This window comes from Pogona vitticeps, chromosome 1 (genome assembly GCF_051106095.1).
Source record: "Pogona vitticeps strain Pit_001003342236 chromosome 1, PviZW2.1, whole genome shotgun sequence".
In the NCBI taxonomy this organism is placed as follows: Eukaryota; Metazoa; Chordata; class Lepidosauria; order Squamata; family Agamidae; genus Pogona; species Pogona vitticeps.
The window spans coordinates 37134594-37160088 of NC_135783.1; the positions used below are offsets into that span (position 1 = coordinate 37134594).

Genomic DNA, 25495 nt, shown 5'->3' on the forward strand with positions numbered 1-25495 from the left:
GAACACGAATAACCATTGCTGCAGCACAAAATTTGGCCACTTGTCTCATAATATAAGGGGTATTGTCAGAAAGTAGCATCTGTACATAATCCTCCTTTGATCTCCCAGGAGATTTGCAGATAATAAGTAGTAAAAGCTCCATACATAGATCCTGATAGCAAGTACAGAAAAGGAGAAAATGACCAACTGATTCAACTTTATCACTATTACAAAGGCAGAGACAATCTGATGTAGGCAAACCTCAAAATCTTCCCTCCAGAAACTTAGAAGGCCTAGCTAGCGTAAAAGCCCTTATGGCTTTAGATGACATAGTGCTAGCTAAATATGAGGAGATGATAAAAGCAGATTTCTTAAGAAAGTTAGACTTTCCTAACTGGCCAGCATGGTCCTGTAGTTCAGTATCCCATACCCTTAACTTCATTGCTTTCATGGCATCCGTGAGACCCACTGCTATAAGTATACTGGGGAAAAAGCCAATTTTTGATATCTCTTCAGTTATATGCTTCTTCCACTCTGACTGAAAAGAATCTAGTAGGATCAGTGGGGCCAATGAAAAAATGAAAAAATCAGTTTAAGCCAGTATTTTACCATAAGGACTTTAGCCAATGCTTTAATGGATATTAACCCTATCTCTAAGCAAAGATCCACATTGAAAGTACAAGGTGGAACTCCAAGGATGGCTCTCGCAAATTTGGTCTGAACAATTTCCAGAGGTTGTAAATTAGCATAGACGGATATTTGAGAGCCATAAAACATTTGTGAAATAATCCTGGCCTTAAAAACTTGTATCGCCGATAGAACATGTTTACCCCCATTAGTATGAAAAATTCTTGTTAGTGGTTTTAAAGATTTATTTTAATAATTACAATGTGTTTGCGGACCTTGCTCCTATAACACCCATTGCAGCAGATACAAGAGGGGCTTGCATTAAGTGATCAGAAGAATTGGATGCATATATGAGACAGCTGAGGCTCCAATACTTTGGCCATCTGATAAGAAGAGAAGACCCTGATGTTGGGAAAGTGTGAAGGCAAGAGGAGAAGGGGACGACAGAGGACGTGATGGTTGGACAGTGTCACCAAAGCTACCAACATGAATTTGACCAAACTCCAGGAGGCAGTGGAAGACAGGAGGGCCTAGCATGCTCTGGTCCATGGGGTCATGAAGAGTCGGACATGACTTAACAACTAAACAACAACAACAATGAGACAGCTGTTGTTCTCAGAGCCTTATTTAGATTTCAGTAAATTAATTACTTCTCTTAGTTCAGTGGAACCAGTCTTAGAGGCCTATAAACACAAGGTACAATCCTTGCAAACTCATCTAACATGTAAAAAGCTATGCAAATTGTCTAATTGTGTTCTCTATACAAAGCCCTGGTTTGATTCTGAGTGCAAAAAGAAAGGTTACTTACCTGTAACCATGGTTCTTCAAGTGGACCCCTGTGAATTCACACATATGGGTTTAGTCTGTGCCTGCGCTGATGTTCTCGGAGCATTCCAGAGCTAAAAGTAACAATTTTATGGGACAATCCCCCATGAGGCACATGCTCCTCCCACCCAAGATTCCCCTCAGTTCCTGTAATTTGTCCGCCAGGCACTAGAGTTGTACCACAATAAGATACCCGTGACGGACAGAGGGGAGGATGGGTGGGTAGTGTGAATTCACAGAGGTCCACTCGAAGAACCATGGTTACAGGTAAGTAACCTTTCTTTCTTCTTCGTGGCCTCTGTGAATACACACATATGGGTGACTGGCAAGCTGCATTTATTGGCCGGTGGGGCGTCACAGTAGGAAGGATGCCAACACAGCTCTGCCAAATCCAGTGGTATTGCGTGTTCCTACGGCTAACCGGTAGTGCTCCGCAAATGTGAATAGCACAGATCATATTGATGCATAGTAGATGCCAAGAGACTTGATTCTACTCTAGATGTAGTTGAGGCAAACAACCCTGTGGAGCGAGCCTAAAGCAGATTAGACGGTGAGTCGTCTGGCTGCTGGTAAGCCATAGACACAGTCTGGACCATCGATCTAGAGATGGATAGGATGAAGCTGGGCTTTGGAAGTGAGAGGTCTGAAAGCATAAAAAGAGCCTATTATTTGTTCCGAAGTTCTGATAGTGTCCAGACAAAATTCTGGTGAGCATCTTACATCAGTATTATGGAGCATGTGCTCTAGAAGCGATGATGGTGGTCTGCAGAATGATGGTAAGATCAAGCATAGATAAATATGAAATCTCAGGCTAGGAATGACACATTAAAGTAGGAAGTCACTTCATCAGGAAGAGTGGATAAAGGTAGATCAGATTACAGTCCGGCCACGTCGCGGGTTCCTATGGCAAATATGACTGCCACTAGGAAGGCCGTTTGAGAATAAGCAATTTGGCATTAGAAGCTAAACGTGCTCCAATGGCCGAGTGATTTCAGAATGATGTATAGACCATTGAAGAACAATATGTTACATGGAGGACGGTGGCACTGAGTCCTCTGTGAAGACGTTTGGGCATAGAACGAGACAAAGGTCCTACTGGACCAGAATCATCTGGTCAATGGGCAACAGTAACAGATATATAATATTGCAAAGTATAAAGAGAAAGGTCAAGTAGGTAACACTTCTAAAGAAAGTTGGTAGGGTAGTTCTTTGTTCCAGTACAGTGGTGCCCTGCATAGCGACGTTAATCTGTTCCAGGATTAACGTCGCTATACGGGAACATCACTAAACGGAAAGAAAAACCCCATAGGAACGCATTAAACCCTGTTTAATGCGTTCCTATGGGGCAAAAACTCACAGTTCAGCAAGGATCCTCCATAGGGGCGGCCATTTTCACTGCCTCGGTAAGTGAGGAATCCATCCAGAAAACAGCGGGCAGCCATTTTGGAAATGCTGATCAGCTGGCATTTCTCCCCAGCTGGCCGGCAGGCGTTCAAAAGGAGCCTCCGGAGGAAGAGGAGAAGGTGAAGCAGGAGATGGGGAGCCAGGCGCCGGGCCCTTTCCCTTCCCCTGCCGCCGCCGCCCCGGGAGGAGCAAGCCAGCTGAAGCGCTGCTCGCCACCGGCCCTGGGCTGAGCGCTGGCCACCTCCTCCTCCGAGGAAGAGGAGGAGGTGAAGGGGGAGACAGAGCCAGGCGCCTGGCTGCGCCAGGGCTCGTTCCCTTCCCCCTTCCCCCTCCGTCCATTCCCTATCCCCTTCCCCCTCCGTCACCTCGGCAGGAACAAGCCGGCCGGCTGCCGGCCTTTGGAAGAAAAGGAGGAGGTGAAGGGGGAGGCGGAGCCAGGCGCCCGGCCGTGCAAGGGCTCTTTCCCTTCCCCCTCCACCGCCCCGGGAGGAACAAGCCGGCCGGCTGCCGGCCTTTCGAAGAAGAGGGTGAAGGGGGAGGCGGAGCCAGGCACCCGGCTGCGCAAGGGCTCATTCCCTTCCTCCGCTGCCGCTGCCGCCCCGGGAGGAGCGAGCTGGCCGAAGCGCCGCTCGCCGCCGGCCTGGGGATGAGCGCCCGCTGCTGCCTCCTCAGAGGAAGAGGGCTCCCCCGCGGTCCTTCTCAAGCTCCCACCGGCATTTTCCCCCAGCTGACCAGCGGGAGCTTGAGAAGGACCACGGGGGAGCCCTCCCCCGCGGTCCTTCCGATGCCCCCGCCGGTCAGCTGGGGGAAAATGGGGCCTATGGGGGAAAATCGCAAAGCGATTTTTCCCCATAGGGAACATTGCAATGCGATCGCTTTTGTGATCGCAAAATCCGCATTGGTATGTGGATTTGTCGTTAAACGGGGCGCCCATTAAGCGAGGCACCACTGTATATGTAAAAAGATTATAATCATTTACATATAGGCATCAAGTCAATGGTTTTCGAGCTCGATCACGCACTGATGTCAAGGTGGTAATATTCTCCAGACTGTGAAGTTCATGGACGATAGATCCAGATGGTAGACCATCCCTCCCCCCAAAGTTAGGAGGTGAGGAACCAGAAAGAACTGACTTGTGCCTGTCAATATCAACCTGAGAAAGGCGAAGTAGGACTACCTTGGTCATCGTGGAGGTATTTGGATCATGTTCGATTAGGAATGATGGTGATGGAAGACTGTCCCTAGGATAAAAGGTATCAGAGGGAAGAGTTATGGCAGACTCCTTGTGCACTGCCATATGAACGCGTCCCCGATGGTGTCCTTTGTGATGAGATGGGTTTTTAAGTTAAAATCTTTTAAAGGCATATGGGTTTTGTAATTAAGAAATAAGCCAGAGAGGTTCCATTTTGTTTCTTTGTATATAATATCTGTGCTATGCTGACAAGTTGTTTTCTAGGCGAGCAGAGGAATGTTATTCTGAAGGCCTGAGAAGGACTCTGTGTGATTAGATAGATGGAAATGTTGTGACTCTTTGAGAAACCACCGTAACCCAAATAACATCTGGTGCGTATGGGAAAGAATTCATGTGATGTAACAGGACTGTTTGCCTAGTAACGAACTCTGATTGGATGACATCGTGGGAAGGTGCATTAGGCCCTTGCCAGTTACTCTTGAAAAAGGAACTTTTTACCTATGGACATTGTCTGTCCAAGACCGACCTTTCAGTGATTCGTGACCTACATTTCAGCCATTTGGTGGCCTACCTACATGGCCTGGTTTCTATGCTTTGCTGGATTACCTTTGGACTTATGGGATTTTCCTAAGGACTGTGCATGGACTATTCTCTATGGACTGTTACCTATGGAATATTCTTTATGGACTCCTTTTCTTGGAATACTCCATATGGACTATGCTCTTGTAATTTTGTAAGGACTATGGTATATTTACTGGATTTTTCTTTTCTAAGGACTATGGGACATATAATGGATTTTTACTTTTGTTTAGGGATTTTTATTCTATAGGATCACTGAGGACTATAGCCTTTTTATAACCAACTTGGATTATTTTGTTTACTAATGATTTCCTGGACTGGAATTGTTTTTATTCATCTTAATGGCTTTTTGTATTTTTAATAAGATTTTTGAACTCTTTTATATTTTTCATGTTTTCTTTGCCTCACTACATCTGTGTAACTAAACAGCACAATGCTAGATTATTTGTTTTGGTTTAATTTGGCTTTGAATATCTAGTAACATGCTTGTTCTTTAATAAAGTAAAGATTATAAAACTCATCTGGTTTCCTGAACAGTACACTTGCCATAGGGTCATCTGAGAGTGCTGCCTCGGCCTAGCTTACTTAGAGTCCTGTCAGTGGTGCAAGTTAAGTCTAAGGACTACAAAGCCCACTTGACCTTTTCACAATAATATCTGAGAGTACCAGGGTGTTCTTATGTGGGCAGACTTGTGAGAAGGAGTGTTGTAGCATGGCTGGCTGAATTGGACTCTTTCAGCCCATTTTAGCATGTACAAGCTCCTGATTGCTCTCTGTCCAAGCGTACACGTGTGTTTTCGAACCCGTGTTCGTCACATCCTTCTCCGCACCTGTACAGGAACAATAGAACCTGTAGCTGGCATTCAGACCCCAGCAAATACATTGATGGTTGGTACAGTGGGGTCTCGACTTAAGTAATTAATCCGTATTGGAAGGCAGTCCGCAGGTCAAAAAGTTCGCAGGTCAAATATGCATTCCCCATAGGAATGCACTGAAAACCATTTAATCCGTTTCTGCTTTTTTCCGTCCATAGAAACTAATAGGAAGCTGCTATTCTGCATTCGACCACTGGAGGGGGATATTTTTTATTCATTTTTTCTTAGGTCAAGAAAAGTTCAGGAAAGGAGGGGGGAGGCAGGGAACAGTTTGCAAAGCACGTTTGAAATTGTTTTTCACCTTGAAGCACCTTTTCAGCCAAGACAAGACAAGACAAGGGGGAAAGGGGGGAGCAAAGGAGGGAGGGAACACAGTTTAAGCCAAGCACCTTTCAACAGCAGAACACCTTGAAAAGCACTTTTTAAAAAGTGTAGTTTGACCATGTTGAGCCCAACCAGAATGGTCTTTGATACAAGCGGAACCGGCATATGAGAAGTATTGTTCCATGCCGAAATGTAGCTTGTCCATGTGGAGCCAAACCAAGATTGGCTTGATATGAGATGGACCAGCCTAGAAGAAGTATTGTTCCATGCTGAAGTATAGTTTGCCTGTGTCGAGGTCGACGAAAGTAGGCATTGATATGAGGCCAACCAGCATATGAGAAGTATTGTTCCATGCCAAAGTGTAGCTTGTCCATGTAGAGCCCAACCAGAATGGGCTTTGATACGAGATAGACCAGCATAGAAGTATCATTTCATGCCGAAATATAATTTGCCCGTGTAGATCCCGAGAATATAGCTCGATGTCGACGTGTAGTTTGTCCATGTCAAGCCTGATTAGAGTGGGCTTTGCCATGGGATAGACCGGTATATGAACATATAGCTCGATGCAGAAGCGTAATTTGTCCATGTGGAGCCCAACCAGAACGGAATTGACATGAGATGGACCGGCATATGAGCATATAACTCGCTGCCAAAGCGTAGTTTGTCCATGTCGAGCCCACCCAGAATGGGCTTTGGCAAGAGATGGACCGGCATATGAGAATATAGCTCGATGCCAAAGCGTAGTTTGTCCATGTCGAGCCCAACCAGATGCTGGGGACAAACTGAAGATTTTAGTTTGTCTCTGTCGTTCCTCATGTGAGGAAAGAAGAGCCTCGAGGTCGAGAATCTGGACTGTCAAATGCCCACCCTAATATAGGGCTACAATGGGCCACGGCCGGACTGGACGATAGTGCAGTCACTGAATGGCCAGTTGGAAGAGAGAGATTACTGGGAGATCTTCGAGTCTATCCAGGTGGATCATTCATACTCTCTCTTTCAGTGGCAATACACCGATGTCCATCGATGATTCACCAGTCTCTCTCTGAGACATGCCTCTCTTTCTCTCTCCTCTTCTCGTGAAACAGAGGAAGAGCCTCGAACTCCAACTCTGGAATGTCAAATGCCGGCCCACATGTAAGGCTATAATGGGCTACGGCCAGACTGGACGGAAGCGCAGTCATTAATGGCCAGTTGGAGGAGAGAGGTAATCGGACGAAGTTCGTGCAGAGCGCACTCGCACATCCCTTTTATGAGGCAAAGTCGCTCTGTCGATAAATCCTCTGTTGTGGTATTGAAGGGTCCTGTCATGGATCAATGGGATAGCTATGTGAGAGAAACCAGACTGTCCTTCAATCTATTTCTCTTCGAAAAGCGGAATAAAAAGCAAACTTGTATAAGCGAGTCCACATGGCTGCATCCATCTGGGTAAAACGTGGTTCACTCAGGCAGAAAAATCATAAACGTGCCCGAGAATCAAACGGGGCTGAGGAGGGCTGAAAAGGCGGGAAAACTTGAAAGAAATAGAAAGGTTGAACTGAAACGAGAAACAACTAACGGGGGATCATAGATTGAATAACTGAGAAGGGGAAATATCCCATTAAAAGGGAATTGATTAATAACTAAGGGAAAAAACCCTGTGGAAATAGCTCTATATCTCTGTAGAACTTTACAGCACAGCGGAAAAAAGGAACTGAGGGGAATCTTGGGTGGAAGGAGCATGTGCCTCTTGGGGGATCGTCCCATAAAATTGTTACTTTTAGCTCTGGGATGCTCCGAGAACGTCAGCGCAGGCGCTGACTAAACCCATATGTGTGTATTCACAGAGGCCACGAAGTAGAACAGCTAAACACAATATGAAATATAATTCTGACCTTCTGTTTATAGTATGACTGGGGTAGTGTGAGATGTCTTGATTATATAGAAAATTGTAAGGGGTTTCTCTATTTTCTTTAGGTGTTGCTCTTTCAGGAGAGACAAAGGAGGAGTCTGAATTAACAAATAAAGTATTTTTTATTAACAAACGTGTTTATATCTTCTTGGTTGCAAACAACAGAACCTTGAACTGACAACTGGGGAGGTGAACTCTCCCAAAACCATAACAGGGACTTTTCTTCATTCAAATCTTTTAATAATAAGTTTTGGCTTTTTCCTCTGCTTCCGTGGCCTGTCTAAGAAAGTTGTTTCTGATGCACACAAAGTCCCACAGCATGGGTGGCGGGCCCAATCTCCCTCTCTCAGGACTTCTTTCTCTATTCCTGGCGGGATGTGATGTACTAGACGTGCCAGACCTTGTTTCTTCGGGTACACTGATACAGTCCATTCTTCAGGACTTAGACCTGGTATTATTGGTCTTATCTTTATGCCAGCCCTTTGATCTTCCTCACTTATGGATTTCTCCACGGGTCTCTTGATCGGCACTGAAAAGACTTGAGGGTCACTTTCTGTTTCACCGGATTCTCTCTCTCTAAATACAGATACTTTTTCCATCTCTCTTGAAACAGCTCCTTCTTCGGTAGTCAAAAATATGTCTATTTTTCCCCTCTCATGGTCTATGAATCTCCTGTCTCCCGACTCAGGTCTTTCTACAGGTACTTTCTCCCTTTCGCGGTACCCTGATCTCTCCTCCTCCCCGGGCTTTCCTAACAGTCTCAACTGTCTCTCTTTTGCGTGCGCTCCTTCCTCGCAAGCTCTCTCTACCTTCACCTCGCACCTTTCCTCTGTCTCTTCCGCATGCACTTTCATTTCGGATTTCTTTGATCTCTCTGATTCTATCTCACTTATTTGAGGGGACGGCTCACTCTGTGTTGAATCTCTATCCTCCTTCTCACAAAAATGTATCATGTAAATGAATATTAGAAATTAAAAGGGTCTGAGATGTATTGCCCTTATTAATCTCTTGAACTTATTGTTGATCAATTATTCTATGATAATTAATTACAGCTAAATTAATCCATCAACAAATTATTTTAGTGCATACTACTATTGCACTTTATCTGCCCCACTCTTTACCGTTCTTTCACAACATTTACACCAGAGTCAATAGGCCTGTCACCCACTGAAGGGGAAATGAATAATATATCGTGGGCAGAGGAAGGTATGGCGCTGGCGCAGAATCAGTTAAACCCAAACAGGGTCCAGATAGTTGAAGGCTGTCCCTTCTTCTAGCTCTGTTGCCAATGACCAGAACTGCAGTAACTTGCTCAGCCAACCCACCACTTTATCCTTGCTGCTGTTAAATGCTAGATCTGCTTTAAATAAGACCCAGCCAATCCAAGACTTGATCTTGGATGAAATAGCAGATCTGGCTTGTATTACTGAGACCTGGGTGGGTGCAAAGGGCAGTGTAGCCCTCTCATTAATTTGCCCACCCAGATAATCCATACAGCACCAAGGTAGACTGGACGGCTATTATTTATAAAAGCACCTTAGAGGTTGTTAGGCTCTCTGCCTTGAGCATCTTGGGCCTTAAAACCCTTCACATGTTGGTGGGGACCGGGGATGGATTTGGGATGGTGCTGGTTTACTGTGCTCACTGCCAACCTAGCAGTTCAAAAGCATGCCAAATGCAAGATGCGAGTAGATAAATAGGTACCACCACTGTGGGAAGGTAACAGCATTCCGTGTCTAGTCACGCTGGCCACGTGACCACGGAAGATTGTCTTCAGACAAACACTAGCTCTATGGGTTGGAAACGGAGATGAGCACTGCCTCCTAGAGTCGGACATGACTGGACAAATTGTCAAGAGGAACCTTTACCTTTACCTTACCATTCTGGCTATCCTGAAAGTCCCACAACTAAAAATAACCATGGAAGACTCAAAAGCATTCACTTTGCAATAGTGGCCAAAATCCAGCTGGATATTTATATGGGAAATTCAGAAGTAGCCGTGGCTGATTGTAGCTAATTGACAAGGTACTAGACTTGTGTTGGGTGTACAATCAGACATGCAGTCGGAAGCATGTGACTAGCATGCCATAGCAGATTGTCAATTAGCTGCCACAGCTTCTGAAGTTCTTGTGGAGAGTGCATAAATATCCAATCGGATTTTGGTCACTAAAATATAATAGGAGAATAAAGTCAAATCCCATCAATATTGACTATGAATTTCATTCTACAAGAGAAAACTAATTGTGATGACGTCAGACCTAGCTGTCTGCTTTTTGCTCAAGCTCAGCCCTCCTGAAACAAATACAGACCAAAATTCTTCCCCCCACACATCCCTAGTTGTTTTCTCACTGCCTGTTTATATATATGCACCAAACTCCTATTCATTTGATCCACACATACAACTGTACACTGTGTAGGTGGATCAGCTTTTTCTGGGTTTACAGCAGAGGATATCTAGCATATTCTTGTGTGAGGGTAATCTCTATTCTTTTTAATGAGACAGTATCTGCTTACTGACAACAAGATAGATGTTTTGTGGAATGATCAGCAGAGAATTAATGCTCTCTTCCATGGAGCAATAAGATTTATTACACTACACATTATTGAGGCTCTGCAAAAAAAAGCGCCCCAAATCCTGTCAGTTGCACCAATGATCATACTGCAAATGGTGTAACTTTTGATGGCAAAATAATTGCAAGTTAAGAAGTCAGTATGGGCATTATTTGTTGCCTGCTAATTTTCATGACTCAGTGCACAACAAATAATGTCTATGAAAATTAATCCCCCAAAGTTGCAGTATTTGTGTAATGCCTCTGCAGAAGGGCAATAGGATTTTGGCCTATATGGGGAAAATATTCTCCACAGATTTCTGTAATCTCTATTCCCTTACACTGCACTTTGAAAATACTTAGGATAATGGCAAAACATCCAAATAATTTCTCTTAAAATGTTTCCTGCTTCAGTAGATCATTTTCAGTAACTTTTGAAATTAACTATAAAACATGACTTGTTACAACTGAATATGAAAGATAATGCTATCTCCACTATTAAAACTAACTAGTTACAAGTAATTAACCTTACTTGTAACCAGTTACTTTAACAGTGGGGGCTACAATAACTTAAACTACAAGTAAATAACTTTACTTGTAGTTGATTATTTTCACACTCTGTCACTATGTGACAATGTACTTATGCATCAAAGAAAAGACCACCCAGCATACTGTCAGTTTAAAGATTGTACACAACATCCAAGATAGCACAGCAATCAGTTCAGATGTTCCATTCTAAACAGGTATGTGGTAGCACTGCTGCTTACCATATTTTTCCGTGTATAAGACAAACCAAAGTATAAAACGACCCCCCCTTTTCCTAACCCCACATTTTAAAAAGCAGGGATCAAAGGGCTCCCTTTTTGCTAAGCCCCATACCTTGGCAAAAGGCAAGGAAAGTGGCTGTCAAAGTGACTGCTGCTTTTCCTCGCCTTTTGAGAAGGCATGGAGTTTAGCAAAAAAAAAAAAAGGAAGGGGAGCTGTTGCTCCCTTTCCTTTTTGCTAACCTCCATGCCTTCTCAAAAGGTGAGGGGTGCGGGGCTTTAACGAAAAAGGGGAGGCAGGAAGAGGTGCCCAAGCACACCCGAGTGCTTGTTTGCCTTCGCCTCTGCCTCCTGCTGCCTGCACCACGGGAGGGGACAAGGCAGCGGTGATCGGGCAGGCGGGGGAACCAGCAGCAGGAGGTGCCGGAGTGCATGTGAATGCTCCTTCACCTCTGCCTCCTGCTGCTTCCACCACGGGAGGGGACAAGGCAGCCACTGATCTGAGCCCATCAGTCTCACTGGAGATGGTGATTGGGTGGGTGGGTGGAGGCAGCAGCAAGAGGTGCCCCAGCGTGTATGAATGCTCCTTCCCCTCCGTCTCTGCCTCCTCCTGCTGCCTTGGCCACCGGAGGGGACAAGCCGTCAGCTCTGGAAGAGGCAATTGGGCAACAGTTGCGGCAGCAACAGGCGCCCGAGCGTGCACGTGTGACTGCTTCCTTCTGTGTATAAAACGACCCTCAATTTTTCCTCTAATTATTTTAGGAAAAAGTGTCATTTTATGCACAGAAAAATAAGGTATATGCTTTGAAGGATTTGGGGAGCTGAGTGTCTACACAGAAGTACCAGCTCTTCACTGGTTAGAAAAGCTTTGATCCTCCCATCCACTCCACTGCTTATTCTTTTTCCTTCAGTTTTTTCTTTCTCATTAGTCTTTCTCTCCCCCTCTCTCTGTTTTTAGATTTTCTTTTCTGTTCACAGTTCTCCTCCTTCTTTACAAACAGCAGATGTTTTTCTTTTGCTGTCTCTGAACTGAAGAGTTCAGGGGCATTACAAAGGAAAGTACCATGTTGCATTCCTAAAAGTCCTGTAGAGAAATGACCATTTCAAGCTGCCATCAGCTCTGTCTGTAGGAAGGTAAAAGATGCTTACTATCCAGTGGATGTAGGTGGTAAACTGGGCTTCAAGTTACCCTGAGATACACACTCCTAAAGCTCCTTGTTTTGGTTATTGAAGTTTCATGGTGTTGGAGTTGTGGCTGAGACAGACATGTATAGACACACATGCTTTTATTAATAGCACTACATGTGGAAGGTGGGTGAGTGGATATGTAGAAAAGCTCATGAAAGACACTGAAATATCTCATAACATAATCTGTTTCTTTTCCCATGGTTTTCAGGAACCTTCGCATTGTGAAAGTGGGATTACAATTTTTGGCTTATACTTAGATGGTGCTTGTTGGAATCCTGTCACAGAAGCAGTGGAAGAACCTGAACTTCACAAGAGATTTTATGAACTACCAGATGTACTATTTTTACCACAAAAGGTGATTTTTAAAGAAAATTATATCTTACATTATAACACTTAGTGTGCATGAGAAAGGTGATATGAATCTTGAAAGCTAGCAGTAGCTGTGCAGTCTTGTATTTCCACTTGAAATGCAAATTCATATTTTTCATTATGCTTATTTACTACCTTGTGCACTACTCCACCTGACCCTTTATTCAAATCGAAATAGAGGGTACAAATCATAGTGATACTTCATGCATTAGCTAATGTTACGTTACCAACAAATATTGGGATGTGAATACAGTGGTGCCTCGCATTACGACGTTAATTCATTCCAGCGAAATCGCTGTAGAACGAAAATGTCGTAATGCGAAATTAAAAAGCCCATAGAAACTCATTAAAACCTGATTAATGCGTTCCTAGGGGCTTGAAACTCACCGTCCAGAGAAGATCCTCCATAGCGCGGCCATTTTTGCTGTCTGTGCAGCAAGGAATCCATCCCAGAAAAGAGCGGAAGCCATGTTTTTTACCCGTCGGCCATTTTGAAACCGCCAATCAGTTGGCCGAAAATCATCGCTTTGTGAGAATCGGTTCCCGAAGCAGGGAACCGATCATTGCAAAGCGAAATTCCCCCATAGGGAACATCGTTTTGCGATCAATGTAAAGCAATTTCGTCGTAAAATGGAGCACTCGTAATGCGAGGCACCACTGTACTAGTTATCTATTGAAATCTTAAAAAGAAATTGGGTGTAAAACTTGTAACTGTGGTTGGGCTAGTTGGAGACTCTTAAGGTATACCAAATTTAATCTACATGATGACAATATAAATAGTACAAATGGAACAGATCCAATCCTTTTTTGGGTAGAAAAGCAGGCAACAAAGATTAAACTCATATTCTACCTATGAACCAAACCAATCCAAAATGTTCCATTTTCTTATAAAGGATTACTTATCCCAGAATTGGTCCTGCCTTTCTGATTGTTGTCTTAATGCACACATGAGTATCCACTAGGAAGAGAACAGTTCCTCCTAAATCATTTAGTTATATAAAGAGGGGAGCACAAACACACAAAACTACCCATCAAGAGACTAAAAATTACCTCTGAGCATGCCCATTAAGGGAGATCAGACTCAAACCTGATGTACTGTTCTTGAAGAAAGCCTCTGGTCTAGACAGTTGTTCTAAGCCAGTGATGCTGGCTCTGTTTATTTATTTATTTATTTATTTATTTATTTATTTTGTTTGTTTGTTTGTTTGTTTGTTTGTTTGTTTAAGCTTATACTCCACCCATTTAGTGGAGAAGCCACTATGGGCAGCTTCCAGGAAATAAAATAATAACAAAAATATGCAACAATTTAAAAATGGACATATGAAAACCAAAACTCCTTTGATGAACCATGGGCTGGCATAAACTCACTACAAAATTAATGACATTTGTAAAGGCCTGGGTAAAAAAGCCAGGTTCTTCTTCGTGGTCTCTGTGAATGCAGACAATTGGGTTTTAGTGCATCTGCGCAGTCTCTCGGAAACTTCTAGAGCTTTTGCACGTGTCGTTAGGACTTCCCTCCTGTCGTGCTTTTTTTTTTTTTTTTTTTTTGGCCACTGCTGCAGCAGCACCTCGGCTACAGAACTTCCATTCATTCTGTAGGAAAAAGAAAATAAAGACAGTACGATCTCTTCAGGACCTTCCTCCAATTCTATTCTGCCATTTTGTGAGTTTAAAAAAGAGGGGGGGGGAGAGAGGGGGGAGGGAGGGAGGGAGGGAGGGAGAGAGAGAGAGAGAGAGAGAGAGAGAGAGAGAGAGAGAGAGACCTTTGGCATCAATGTTGTAGCCCACCTCAACTCACTCCACTGTGTTGACACTGAAATCGATCTCAGTACTGTTGGACACTCCTAGAAAGAAAAAGAAACCATCAGTTTCTCACAAGACCAAACACTCTCAAGTTTTTTTATCCACGGATAAACCAGCTCCGCCTTCTCCTCCTATGGAAGAGCCTCGACAGGACACCATGTGTCTTGATTTAAGAAGGTGCGGCTTTATGATCTTCCAACATACTATGAGCCTGAAGTCTATTATGACCAGAGACAGTACGAACCAGACCCTCGGTATCGTAGACACTGTTATGCCTATGCCTATCGTTTGGACTCTTCTTCCATATCACCATCTCCTTCTCGATACCAAGCACCTCCTGAGGTTCTTCCATACCAATCTTCAGAAGATGAATGGCATACTCTTCCACCACCCCCGGGACCCCTTCCACCCGACCCAGACACTTACCAATTGATGGCAAAACAACCACGCCATGCGTTTTCAGTACTGAGCTGACCATCTTGGACCCAAGCAACTTTATCTCAAGTCCAGTCATCTACCTTAAAGGTCACCATAACATATCGAGGACCATCTCCAGAGTCTCTTGCTACTGATGCCAACCAGACACCCCTATACAAGTCCAATAAAGCAAAAGGTAAATGTCAACCATTACCACCTGAGGAACCTTCCGATTGTCCATTGGTATTGCAAGGCGAGATCTTTCTCTGTCTCCAGACCAACTCCATGTCCGTTTCAATACCGACACCAATTATCCTGATGTTGAAACCAGGGGATATTCTTCACCCAATATTCCCAAACCAGACTCTGACATCGTGAAAGACCACCCTCCCTCTCCTTTGGAGGACTTCATATCATACACCCAACTGATTCTCCATATCACTTAGGTAATGGACCTCACTGTTGACCAATCAGCACTGGAGGAGTGCAATAAGGTCTACAAATATATTACTGAAGACCAGACCCCACCACTTCACCTAGCCTTCATCACATCCCTCCTCAAACTTACTAAAGAATCATGGAATAAACCATCCTATATTCCTAAGATTCCCAGGAGGGTTGAAACTTCTACAAAACCCATGGTGCCACTACCACCTCTTTCTAAACATCTTCTTCCTAACTCATTTATTGTGGATGCTACCCAAAATAGAGTTCGAAATTGCTGTGCCTCCACCCCCAACAATCGCGAAGTGAGGAAGTTGGATGTCATAGGCCATCAGGTTTATTCTCTTGCCTCCTTCATCCTTTGTGTAGCTAATTATACAGCTGCGATGGGAGCCTACCATTGCCATCTTTGTAACAAAGCACTACTCATTCTTCAGACGGCTTTGGATTATTTATATTTTCATTACCTCTCCTTTCATCAGGAGGCAATGGCCCTTACTCACCAAGAGAGAATTGCAGCACACCATGTGGTGGATGCCACTTCCAAACAAATGGCCACAGCTATAGCATTAGGTCGTCACACATGGCTAAAATCTGCTGGTATATCCAATGATGCACGGTCCAGAATTGAAGACCTAACCTTTGATGGCCTTGGTCTTTTTGATAAAAAGACTGATTGCATTCTAGACAGCCTTCAAAGGTCATACAATACTCTAGTACAACACTATTGGCCATGGAAGTTTTAGCATTGCCCCTATACTTACCAACAGCATGTGATCTCCCATGGAGACAAGACTTCACCTCATTTAAAGCTTCTTGCAGTCATCAAAGCTTTCCGTGTAATTTGAAATCCTCCTCACAGAGCATGGAGTTAAGTAGCTAAGGACAACACTATGGTTCTGTTTTACATCAACAAACAAGGAGCACACTCCCTTTCTCTCCTCTATCTGACAGTGCAACTGTGGGAGTAGTGCTGCGCCTGCCACATTTTTCCAAATGCAGTCCACATTTGTAGAGGACAATGCCCTTGGAGACTGCCTCAGCAGACTCCATACATGCAGTCATGAGTGGTCTCTGGACGATGACGTGTTTCACCTTCTGTATTGTTGTTGGGGCATCCTGCAGGTGGATGTGTTCGCCTCCCTTACCAATGCGAAATGCCTCCACTACTGCTCCAGAGCAGGAATAGGGCTACAGTCCATGGGCAACAACGCCTTCATGGCCACCTGGAACCCGAGTCTCCTGTATCTCTTTCCTCCCATTCTGCTCCTCCAGTGCACTATTATCAAACTGAGGCAAAACAACTCCAATGCCATCCTGACTGCCCCATGGTGGCCCCAGCAACCATAGTTCACAGCCCTCCAATCTATGGCTGTTTCTTCCGCGTTCCACAGCTGCAAAACCTGCTGACCCTCAACCAGAGCAAGACTTTCCACCCAGACCTCCACACTTGACATCTCACCGCCTGGAGGATATTCCCACAGTAGCACAGGTTTTGGACTACACGTGTAAACCTTCTACAACATCTTTATATACTTACAAGTGGAACATCTCAAAATTTGCATCATCGCATAACTTACATGTCACTTCAATAACACTGGATACTGTTCTGGAATCTCTTCACCTTTTTCAGCACGGTCTCTCACACTCTACTTTGAAAGTTTATATTGTAGCAATAGTCTCTCATAAACTTCAACATGCTGACTCCACATCATTGTTCAGGAACCCCACTCTCAAACAATTTCTACGTGACCTATGGAATATTCGTCCTCCATGCAAAACATCCATTCTTAAATTGTCACTCTAGCTCATCCTTAATCAGCTCATGCAACCACAATTTGAGCAACTGGTGACACCAGAAAGACTCTTAACTTTGAAAACTCTTTTCTTGTTGCTATCACTTCAGCACATAGGCAAGTGAGCTCTCTGCCCTTCTTGCCAACCCACCTTTTCTGCAGTTCCATCCGGACAAGGTCACGCGTTACCCTAATCTGACGTTCCTTCTAAAGGTGGTGCCTGGCTTCCATTTGTGACAACCCATCATTCTCCCTACGTTCTTCTCTTCATCTACTAACGACCTAGAGCAGCAGTCCCCAAACTTTTTAGCCATGCGAACTGACTAGAGAAGGCGGGGCACCCCCTGCACTTGTGCGCATGCACCTTTGTGGGGTGTGCTTGTACGGGTGTGCGCACACTCATGCACATGCACAAAGGGCGGTGCAGCGCTCGTGTGGGCACGCTTGTGCTCACGCGCAGGCACAAACGGGCTGTACAGGGCGAGTGCATGAAGGGGTGGGCAGAGGTCTGTCTCCGTGGCCCTGCTCAGGCCACGGACCAGCATCGGGTCGCAGACCAGGGGTTGGGGACCTCTGACGTAGAGCACTCCCTGCATTCCTTGGATGTTAGGTGTGCCTTGGTGTTTTATGGCTTTCATTTTGCTTCCTTTGGAAAGTCCAAGAGGTTCTCCAGTCACCTCTCAAACTATTTTCAAATGGATTGTATCCAGAATTCGTCTGGCATATGACCCCTGCCATGCCCAGTCCGAGCACACTTTACAAGAGCCATAGCAATATCCATGGCATTCCTTCAGAGTTGACTTGGCTGAAGTTTGTAAAGCAGTGAGTTGGGCTATGCCCTCCACTTTTGCTGCCCACTATTGACTAGATGTCTGAGTCAAGGGTGATGCTGCATTCGGTCACACTATCCTTGGTTCTGCTGTTTCACGACATCCCACCTCCTGGCTAAATCACCCATTTTTGTGCATTACCTGTTACTCTGGTTCTTTGAGTAGTCATTTGTGAATTCACACTTCCAGCCCACCCTCCCCTGATGCCAGAAAAAAACCCAAGGCATTGTTACATGTTTTTCTGAAAAACAAAACAAGTTCTTCAATTTTGGTAGTGCTAGTGGTATCATTTGTTTTCTAAAGAACAGTGATGCAATGTTAGGCAATCTCCTTCAGGAGATGGAGTCAACTGTTCACTTAATGTAAATTTTCTAGGTCCTTCTCACATCTAGTGTGTATCTTGAACAAATGAAAACTGAGAGAACTTAACGTCACTAGTCCCGTCCTTTCTCCGCAGTGAAAGTTTCAACCCATTTCTGGATGACTCCAAGATTGACTGTCCTAATGGCTATAGCAGTTGTGTTTGCAGTGGTTTGTCAGATATCTCAAAAATATTTACTTTAAAACCTAAATCCAAAAAGCCATTCAGTGTACTGTATAATGTGTGAAAGTTTAGATTTTTTAATGTGCAGGTAACAACAGCTGATAATAGCTACCAGGCTGTTGTCATAACCTCTGTAATAGCAAATCAAGCATCTTGCTCCACCACAATGCAGTATTTCATATGGGTGGTCAAGGCTGAGGCTTATGATCCAAACAGGTACTTCCCCAGCCCAAAGTGAAAGATGTGCCAACTGCCTGTCTTGCTATAACTGATTCTTTAATGACTGTTGCAGATGAATAGTGTACTGTGTTGCTTCTAGACGTAAGTCTTTGTTTCTTTAACAATAAAGACAGCATTTTAAATGCAACACAATGTCTTTATAATGTAGAAATTGCATGAGTCTAAAACTCACAAACTTTTTTTTTCAAAGATGAGCCTCAACTCAAGACAGGAGGAAGCAGTCTTGCTACTTTATGAATGTCCCTTATACAGAACACCTGAAAGATCTGGAATGTTGTCATCTACAGGTATATCAACTAATTTTATAACAGCAGTTTACCTACCAAGCTTGATAGCTCCCTGTCATTGGATAACAAGAGGAGTTGCACTGTTGTGTCAATTAGAAGACTAAGAATCTCCAGGGGCAGTTATAGGAAAAACTCTGTGGAATACTTTCCTAACACTTAAATGTATCTCAGATACAACTCAGAATCTGACATCTTGATGTTCAGGAATAAATGTTATCTTCTCTAAATATGTGTGTACATGGCTGCACTGTGCTTCATGCTTTATCTTGCTTCATTATTCAGAGTGGCCTTTGACCGGATGGGCAGTATAAAAATGAAACAAATTATCTTTATAAAAACCATAATTACTGATTAACTAAAATGACCATGCATGCATGGTAAACTAGCATCTTTGTCAAATCCTTCAAGACAATTTAATCTTCCTTTTTTACTATTATCACTTCTAACACTGGCATGCCCGAGACCTCTGGAAGCTGACAAGCAGGAAGCTGAACTGATGACCATCTCTTCCACTGTGTTCTATTCATACCAACAATGAAACTTGTACAATCCTTTATATCCTTATCCTGAACTGCTTGTTATAAAGGAAGTTACAACAATTCATGGTTACAGAACCACCCGTCATCTCCTCTTCCTCTCTCAATCTTGAGGGCAATAGCCCTTATAAATTCTATACACTGAGAGCACAGCAGAGATTCTAGGAACCAACATTCTTGAAGCAATCTAGCTGAAGGACCGTCTATTTTTTTAAAAAAAAAATTTTGTTTATTTTATTTTTGCTTTGCTACCTTTCCTCCATGGGTCCTGCAAAAATATCAGCTGTTTATTAGACAGCACTGGATAAGATCCTTATTTCTCAAACTGATCAACTTCATAATACAAGAAGCTAAGATTAGCAAAATAAATTGAATCAGGATTTGGCTTCAAGAAAGATAAAAATGAAATTAACTTACGTAACTTATTGCTCATTTATCATTTATATGGCAAGCACTTCTTAAAGGTGCACTGCTACTTGGTAGCTGTTCGTAGATTTTTACCCTGCAAGAATAACTGGGATCTTACTGCCTTCATTCAATGGTACTCATGGCATGCAACACTAATAAATGAGCAGGTGTCCACAAAATCATTTTTGGGCAAAGTTTTAATTATACAAGTTACATTTTATAAAATTCAAGAATACATTGTAGATGTGTAAAAAAAGTAATAAACAGGACAAAATGCAGTTTATATTAGTCAGGAACTACACTCCTGCGGAAACATGCTTATGTAAAAAAAGATTATTCATTGTCCTTTAGAAGGTTTCTTAGAACCATATGAAAATAGTGGTATGTCTAAAATAGTTATGTAGCGGAACATTCTCTTTGTATAACTATTTACACAGATACAGATACTTTGAAACACTGTTTAGAATTTTTAAAGCTTAGATGTTCCAAATATTTTGGGTTACAACTCTTGTGAATCCCAGCCAGTGTAGCCAATGACCAGGAATGATACAGGCTGAAATCCAAGACATCTGGAAGGTCCCATGAAGAGAAATGCATAACACAGCTATGGAAGTTGTCATGATCATTTTTTTAGCTGTTATGCAACACAGAAAAACATCTACAATCTTAGTAAACAGACTGGCTCATATAAAAATATAGGGCACAATACATATCACTAAAGGGCATAAGAATCCTTCCACCTATCTCTACTCATGTGCACATTACTCATGTTCTTTAACTTAGCAATGACCAGTTTCAATAGGAACGCAGGGACTACCCTTACATCCAACATGTCCCCTCATACTAAGAGAAGATGTGGACAACAGCAGGGCTATGCTCTAAGGTGACTTCTCCTCACAAGTGTGTTCCACAGTGCTGTAGAAATATTTTAAACTATTTTTAAAACAAATATTTAAAACCCAAAGTTAATCAAGTCCTATGCTACAAATCCATAAATGCAAAACACAGATACTAAAAAATGGGCATGCTCACATTAAAATGGGCATGCTTATTAAATGGGGAATTCTTTCCTCAGCTATAAATTGTGAAAATTCAACCTCTGAAACAATTATTTTAATGTATCTGTCCTCAGATTTCATATACTAAAATGACAATTGTTGCACTTTTAATCACAATTAGAAAAATATTCTAATCAAGTTCAAAGGTGTTAAAGTTATGAGTCTCTTAGAATTCCACAGTTATTGTGAGAAGCTATGAAAAATTAAATATACAAAAATACATTAGCTCCGAAATGGTTGATATTAATCACAAGTTCACATTAAAAAGCTGATTTAAATAGCATTTTCAAATATTAGAATTTTCCCTATTTGCCACAATATAAAAAAGGCAAAATAACCTACACTGAGGTAGCAATGCCAATTTACATAACTTTGAATAAATGTCTTATTTTCATAATGCATTTGTTGTTACAATATTTAAATGAGCACTTCAACCGATGAAGTCAATGTCATAGCAATACGTTACTTTACAAAAAATTTCAAAAATACTAGAAATCGTTTAGTAAATTTTTTTTAAAAAAAATTATCCAGCCCTAGGAAAAAACCCCATTGCATCTTACACTCAAACACTGTACAACAAAATTTGTCAAATGTTATAATATAAAGAAAAGCTATAGTACAAAGCAATTATTCATAACAGCTGAAGAAAGCTAATGGGACCTGTTAAAAAAAACAGTTCGTACATATGCTACATCTTGCAGTACTCTCTCATCACTGGAAGAAACATTGTTTCTCAGTTACTTGCATTTCTTGAGGTCTAAAATATTGAATCAATTGGTTTAAGAGCATTCTAAAAGATCCCACTTATACTAGTGAAGTACTGATTATAGCACTATGCACGGTAAACAGATACCATTAGCTAGAACTCCAGTAGGTACATGACAACTATTGTTCCCTGTATGGGATCCTGTTTCCCATTTTAGGGGGTAAAGAAGTAACACCTATTTGCTGGCTTCCCTGGAAGTTCTGTTAACTGTGAAATCAGCCTTAGGGAACCAGCTACAGGAGACAGACCTGAGTGAGAACAACCCTAATTAGGGAGCTATACCATGATGGAAGTCCTTCTCCGCTGGAGCTTACCTTATTTATTTATTTATTTATTTATTTATTTATTTATTTATTTATTTATTTATTTATTTATTTATTTATTTATTTATTTATTTATTTATTGTGGGTTTTTCGGGTTCTTTGGCCATGTTCTGAAGGTTGTTCTTCCTGACGTTTTGCCAGTCTCTGTGGCCAGCATCTTCAAAGGACTGGAGTAGGAACTCTGTCCATGCTCTGTTGCTGTTTGTTGGACGGTTGAGTATTTATAGCTGTGCAAACAGCTTTTGTCTTTTTTCAGGAGATGGGGTGATCAGCAGGTTTTTGTTGTGATAAGGAGGGGGAGAGATGATCTGTCACTGTGATTGATGGGTGTCGTTAGCTGGTCTTTTTTGTGCAATGATCCCTGGCCCTTGTGGCTGGGTAGAGTTCGTTGACCTTTTGCAGGCTGTATTTTTCAGAATTGGGAGCTGGGCCATGTTTAGTTTTAGGCCTTCTTCCTTTTTGTTGAAGTAGCTGAACATGCCCTGAAACAAGCTGGACGTGAAATTCTATTTCAAAATACTGAAGTACTGGACAACACCAGCAATCTGTATGTTAGACTGCACAGGGAAGCCATTGAAATCCATAATCAGAACTTCAACAAAAAGGAAGAAGGCCTAAAACTAAACACTGCCTGGCTCCCAATTCTGAAAAATACAGCCTGTAAAAGATCAACGAACTCTACCGGCCAGTGACTGGCAAAATGTCAGGAAGAACAACCTTCAGAACACGGCCAAAGAACCTGAAAACCCCACAACAACCATCAGATCCTGGCCATGAAAGCCTTCGAGAATATTTGTTTGTTTGTATGTTTGCATTTTAACAAAAGGCCATGGCAAAAAAATTCTGGAAAAGGTTAAATTTTAACACATGCAATAAAATTATGCTATAAGCAAATATCAAGCATTAAAACCCATGACTGCTTTTCTTTCCAGAATAAGACACGAAATGTGTCAGTCAGACAACCAGTTTGTGAAGTATACAATTTGCTTAAATAAGGTTTTCACAGACTACACAATGGATTTGTTGTTTCTTAACAGAATTGTGTAGCTTAAAATGAGCAAGTGGCTAAAAAGACAGAAAATGCTGCATCAATTACATAGTAAAATACCTGCTAGTTTATCATCTGATCACCTGTTTAAGAATCCAGCAGAATTAACATAATATACCAAGTGCAATGGTATGAGGTATGTTGTTTACAAAACAATGATTTAGCTGCAGAAGCTGCATTATCCACCAGTTTGAAAAGGTTCAGTAGATGTATGGGAATATGCGATATGGTACACGATTACAGTATTTTTCCCATGCTAAGCCATATTTTTTCTTACACTGACGTTCATCACGGGCTTCTCGGTGAATAAGCAGACCAGTAAAATATATGACGTAGAAGTAAGGTAAAATATGATTCACCCCTGTAGGAAGATATAAAAAGGTTATTGGGTTTTTTCACCCTGTCTTGAAGAAATCACAATTAACTTTCTTTCTTTCAAAAAATTATAATTGTCTACATAAAAGATACTTTTAGCATTAGGCTAAATTACAGATTGGAAATTTTATATAAAGTACATTAGTACCTCGGTTTATGAATGCCTCGGTTAACATAATTTTCAGTTTACAAACGAAAATCCATTGAAAATAATGCCTTGATTTATGATTTTTTTGGCAACACAAAGGATGCATCCCCAGGATGCACAGTGCCTGGAGGTTTATAGCGATGCCCTTGTTCCTATGGCAAATCACATTTCCGTTTACGAATTTTTCACATTATGCAACATCCCAGAGAATGCACTAAATTCGTAAACTGAGGTACTACTGTATGAGTTAATTATTAGGTATTTGAATTTCAAAGGTAATATCCTATATCACTGGGAATTTATCCAGTAGCGATTTCCTCATCTTTCTTATAATTGCTGTTTTTATATAACAAAAAAATGAATAGAGATGACTGATGCTCTCAAATACTGGGCGAAAAAAAGAGCCTGAACTGTATTGTGTTTTCTTTCAACCATTTTCTTAGAATATGTTCTATAAAAATGAATGGCCGAAAGACCACTGCAACTTACACTTATGTAAGGGAAATTGCTACGTTTGGGTAGAAAATTACCTCTCATTAACCAGAATGCTATTTGTGTTCCTGGACATGCACCCAGGAATGAAAGCAACAGCTTAGCCAGAATCCTACTGAAGACTGCATATGGTTTGTATAACTTGTTGTGGCTAAGGTGTTGCAAGTGCTATCTAATAATAAACCATTGATCAATCAAAAAGTATTGGTGTGCATTTCTACTGTCTGACTGGTCACATGAAGACTGTGCAACTGAGGTGCAACCCAGCACACCTTATCAACTGGCTACAATTGGATACTTCAAGTTAAGAAAACCTTACACAAATACCAATAGGATTCCACCCTACCCTTCTGATTTCTGTTTGGAGCCTGCATTTTGGAACTCACTTTTAGGAAACAGACCTGGTAAAGATGTCTACCATGACTTTTAAATGTTCATGTTTTTTCTGCACTATTCCCAATACAGAGGTGCCCAGCCTCATTAAGACTTGCATGGGTTGAAAGTTAGCCTTAGCTTTTTTTTTCTTTTTCTTTTTTAAAGTAGTGGCATAAGAAATCTGCCCTTGCTTTTGGAGTGTGTAATGAGTACCTGGCTTTGTTTTTTCAATAGAATTCAAGTCAACAGGCCACCAAAACTTATGTAAGTGTAAATCTCCACAAGGATTCTGGTCATTTTCTTCTTTTCTATACATTACTACATCTAATAGTCTTAATTAGAAGGTACCTAATATATTGTTCAGTAACTGTTACTACACTGCCAGGATTAGCAAATGGCCAACAAAAGGCAGGAAAGTACAAGATGTTACTAAAAGACAGTTTATGACCTTACCACAAGGTAGGGACCAAGCCAGGGCCATGATAATATCACCTAAATAGTTGGGATGTCGCACTAGGCCCCACCAGCCAGAGGCCAAGAGATTTTTTCCTGTTGCCGTAGGAATAACTTTCAAATCTGTATTTTGATAAATAAAAATATGTATTATATTACCAAGCAGAACACACAATTTGTGTAATATTAATATTTTAAAAAAACAAATACTTGTTTGCCTAAAGAACACTTACAAGCAAATTTGGGATCATTTGGATTTCTCCGGAATGAGTTTTTCTGTGAATTTGCACCACGGAAAATGTAATAACCAAGAACTGTATGAAAAGAAAGAATACCGGCTACATACTTGAACATATAAATAATACATACACATTTTATTACCTTCTGTGTTTCACATTAGTAATAATAACATAAACGTTATTTTTATACATGCGTTTTTTGTTTCTATAATAACAAACTGATGGAATTGCATAGTATGAAATTCGGTAGTCAATATGCCACTGTTTTGATGGCAGAAAGTGAGGAGGAATTAAAGAACCTCTTAATTAGGGTGAAAGAGGAGAGCACAAAAATGGTCTGAAGTTCAACA

General features: G+C 41.9%; 2 protein-coding genes and 1 long non-coding RNA gene across 3 annotated transcripts in view; 1 reads left to right on the plus strand and 2 right to left on the minus strand.

Annotated features, from left to right (window-relative positions):
- Window positions 1–21601, plus strand: part of DNAH14 (dynein axonemal heavy chain 14) — a 334274-nt gene extending 312673 nt beyond the window's left edge. The window contains 2 exon segments of the mRNA XM_072989973.2: window positions 12403–12549; window positions 18828–21601. Of these exon segments, the coding sequence (XP_072846074.2) occupies window positions 12403–12549; window positions 18828–19028 (348 nt within the window). The 3' untranslated portion in view covers window positions 19029–21601.
- LOC144585802 (uncharacterized) lies at window positions 12577–17488 on the minus strand. Its single transcript, XR_013540361.1, has 2 exons — window positions 14352–17488; window positions 12577–14156 (listed from the first exon to the last, which is right to left on the minus strand). It is a non-coding gene; the product is annotated as an uncharacterized LOC144585802 (long non-coding RNA).
- LBR (lamin B receptor) overlaps window positions 20051–25495 on the minus strand; it is a 46857-nt gene continuing 41412 nt past the window's right edge. The window contains exons 12-14 of the mRNA XM_020786637.3: window positions 25140–25220; window positions 24907–25029; window positions 20051–23424 (exon numbers count right to left, since the gene is read on the minus strand). Coding sequence (XP_020642296.1) covers window positions 23264–23424; window positions 24907–25029; window positions 25140–25220 — 365 coding nt within the window. The 3' untranslated portion in view covers window positions 20051–23263. The remainder of the gene's footprint in view (window positions 23425–24906; window positions 25030–25139; window positions 25221–25495) is intronic.